This window comes from Trichechus manatus, unplaced genomic scaffold (genome assembly GCF_000243295.1).
Source record: "Trichechus manatus latirostris isolate Lorelei unplaced genomic scaffold, TriManLat1.0 scaffold00049, whole genome shotgun sequence".
NCBI lineage: Eukaryota > Metazoa > Chordata > Mammalia > Sirenia > Trichechidae > Trichechus > Trichechus manatus.
Window position 1 is genome coordinate 3,433,015 of NW_004443985.1, and position 3,425 is coordinate 3,436,439.

General features: G+C 40.5%; 1 protein-coding gene across 2 annotated transcripts in view; it reads right to left on the reverse strand.

Moving 5' to 3' along the window:
• STAC (SH3 and cysteine rich domain) overlaps nt 1-3,425 on the reverse strand; it is a 141,471-nt gene that overhangs the window by 8,876 nt on the left and 129,170 nt on the right. For both annotated transcript variants that reach the window (XM_004377333.1, XM_004377332.1), the window contains 2 exons: nt 680-731; nt 448-585 (listed from right to left, as the gene is read on the reverse strand). In XM_004377333.1, the coding sequence (XP_004377390.1) occupies nt 448-585; nt 680-731 (190 nt within the window). The remainder of the gene's footprint in view (nt 1-447; nt 586-679; nt 732-3,425) is intronic.

Here is a 3,425-nt window from a genome sequence, read left to right on the forward strand (position 1 = left end):
TGAAGGTGTCATGGGTTTCAGTGACTAAGCAGAGGATGGGAGACTTCAGAGGGGTCTTTGTGACTGGAGGTAAATGCTATGAACCATGGAATACAGACACAAATAACAGCAAGATATCTCTAAGCGATCAGAAGGAATTAACCACATGTTGGTTGACACCAGTATAAAGCCCTGACTAGAGTAGCTGCCCACATCAGAGACCAGTGGTACCCAGAGTAAAGCATGGGGACCAGATGTCCTCACCCTACCACCATGATGTTACATACCTTTCTTCTTGTGAACAAATGTCACCAACTGAGCTTCCTAGATTTTTGGTTTTGCGTGTTTTGATTCTAGAACACTGATATCACTGAAATAAGCATGTCTTTTCCCAAGGTGAATCCACATTTGTTAAAACAACTGCAATATTTTGGTCAAACTTTGTATGTGTTTGTGTGCTTAACTCACCTGGTTCTCTTTCAGTGTTATCTGTCCCTGTTCCTTACACCCAATGAAGGTTCTAACACATCTAAAAATCTTCTCATCTTGTTGTACTCTCTGAACAAAGTTGGCTGGAAAGAAGCCAATCCTGTCTTGAATTTTCCCCTGAAAGGAAAAGGAGGCACACACCACAGTTCCAGCATTTATTATAATTAGCATTACCAAATGATTTTTTTTTTTAAGATAAGGAAATGCTTACTTTCCACCAGTCTTCATTGGAATCCTCTAGAAGAGTAATCATGTCTCCTGGTCTAAAATGGAGAATAGATGAGTTAGATGGGGATGTGGAAGGGGAGAAAAAAAAGAATAAAATGATACTTAAAAGTCAGAAGTAACGGTTTTTCATTTATTCAAATAATCCTAAAATAAATAGAAATATAACAGAAATGATTTGTACCAGTTCTTCCCAATGAAAATAGCCTTGTTATGCATTGAGAGCAAGTATAATTTCTGGGCTATATTTTTAAAAATAATCTTCAGTGTTATTTTTATACATTAGCTTACTTTTTACTTTAGCTTTATTTTTATGCTTTAGCTTTACTTTTATTCATCAGCTTTATTTTTATACGTGTAATTTTAAATAATCATCTTTACATTGTATAAAACACCAAAAGTTGGAAGTTGGTGAGTTTCAAGATGCAAATCTCCATATTCTGCCCAGAGGTGACCACTGCTAATAGATTTCTGTGTATTGTGCTAGGCCCTTTTATATGCAATTAACATTTATAGATAGATATGTATATGTATTTTACTTTTTTCTTTTGTGTACTATTGACATCTAGAATTAGTCGCTATCTGTATTTTTCAGAACCTTCTAGAAATTTGGCACATTTTTACTTACCTCTACTTTCCTTGCCTATCACCTTTTGCATCAACATCATCTGATATTTTAGTTCTAGATGGATACACGTGCGCACACACGTGTGTGCGCGTGTGTGTGTAGGTGTGTGTATGTTTACATCATTCATCAAGAATTACTTGGGTTTAAGTGAAGACTTACGTGTTTTTCTTATTGCCACTGGTGTTGATGTGGTGGTTATTTGCCACTTTTTGTTTGATTCCCATGTTCAGGGGTGTGTGTGTGCGTGTGTGCGTGTGTGGACGTGTGCCTTAATTCTTCCTACACAGCACTTACTGGAGGCTTTACAATCTGAAGACTCACTATTTTTCACTTTGGAAAAATTCGGCTACCATTTCTTTCATTGTTTCCGCCCAGCTTTCTTCTATCCCTATAGACCAACTCGTCAACTCATGTCGAACTTCTGGGTCAACACTTCATGCCTATCATCTTTCTTATACATTTCCCATCTCTTTTTTCTCTATGTTCTTAATTTTTTTCTCGGTTTTACCTTCCTAATCACACATGTTGTGTTCAGCCATGCCTCTTCTATCACTTGGCATGATACTGAGAATTTTTTAAGAAAAACATTTAATTTCCAAGAAATATTTATCATTTTCTGCAAGTTTCCTTTCCACATCCATCACTTTCTATTATGAATGCAATATTATAATGGATCTTACTGAGGATATTATTCTATATTTAAAACAATATTTCTTCTCTTCGCTCAATTGTTTCCTCCAGGATTAGTCTGTTGCTTATCTTGTTACTTCTCCTTCATGTCAAGGGATTTTCTCCAACACGTGGTGTGTCTTGGTTGTCCCTATATTAATGGATGGCAATCAAGGTGGATGGGTGTGAGCAGCTGGGTGCGTTTCTCTGCCGTTAAGTATGTCTGTATTGGCAGTGGGTCTCCTTCCTGAGTGAAAGGGCTGAGTGTGGGTTCTGTTTAAGAGGGCAGGGTGTGTCATTTGGCAAATTTTGTTTTTAGATGCTTGAAAGTATAGCATGCAAGCAGGCTGGAGCCTCCTACTGCTAACTCCATTGATAACAAGGAGAGCTTTCTTAACCCTGGGGAGACAGGTCCTTTTACTTCCCCCCGCAAGTACAGCTGCCTTTTCCTTCGCCCTCATTCCAGTTCGGAAGGCTCAGAGTTATCTCAACCTGATTCTGCTTCTCTCAGGCTTCTATGCCCACACGGAGCCCTCCTCAGGCACAGTTTCTGTTCTTTAGAGCACAGGTCTTGGTTTAATTCTAGAGTCAGGCACCATTGCTGCTTATTGCTCCTTATGAACAATAACGTGGCATTATGACCAGTTCTTTGATTGCTCTGGGACTCCATATCAGTGATCTATTGCCACAATCATGCTGCAGTAAAAATAAAACCACATAAATAATAATAAACCAATAAATAATAAAACCACAACACCCCACCCACTCACGTGCCTGGGTGTTGGCTGGCTGCCGGCCGGGATGACTGGGCTGACATGGTCCTGCTCCATGTCTCTTATACCCCTGCGGGCCAATTTGGACACTGATGGCAGTAGCAAAGGTTCAAAAGCAGGTAAGTGGAAAGATGAAAATCACTCAAGGCCTCTAAGGCCTAGGTCAAGACCTATGCATTGTCCCTTCTGCCTCAATTTACTGGCCAAAGCAAGTCGAGGCCAGCCCAGACTCAAGGGATGGAGTAATAGACTCCACGTCTGTAATGATAGGAACTGCAAAGTGACGTGGCAAAGAGCATGAATACAGGGAGGGAGGGGTGAAGAATGCGGGCAATTCATGTCATCAGTGCACTGAGGACAGCCTCATGTTCTTGAGTGAACCGGCTCTGAGTTCAGTGTCTCCTTGCATGCACTCTTGCATCTAAAGTTACTGGTTTGTTGGTTGGTTTTTCCTGAGCATTATTTTGGTTTCGGATCATCTTCACTGTCCTCAGCCCAATTCTGTTTGCTTTAGTCTGAAACCACCAGCGACTCCACGAGAGAAAGATGCAGCCGTCTGCTTCCGTAGAGATTTACAGCCTTGGAAACCCTACGGGGTCGCCATGAGTTGGAATCAACTTGGCAGCAGTGGGTTTTAGTCTGATAAGAAATTCCCCAAATTT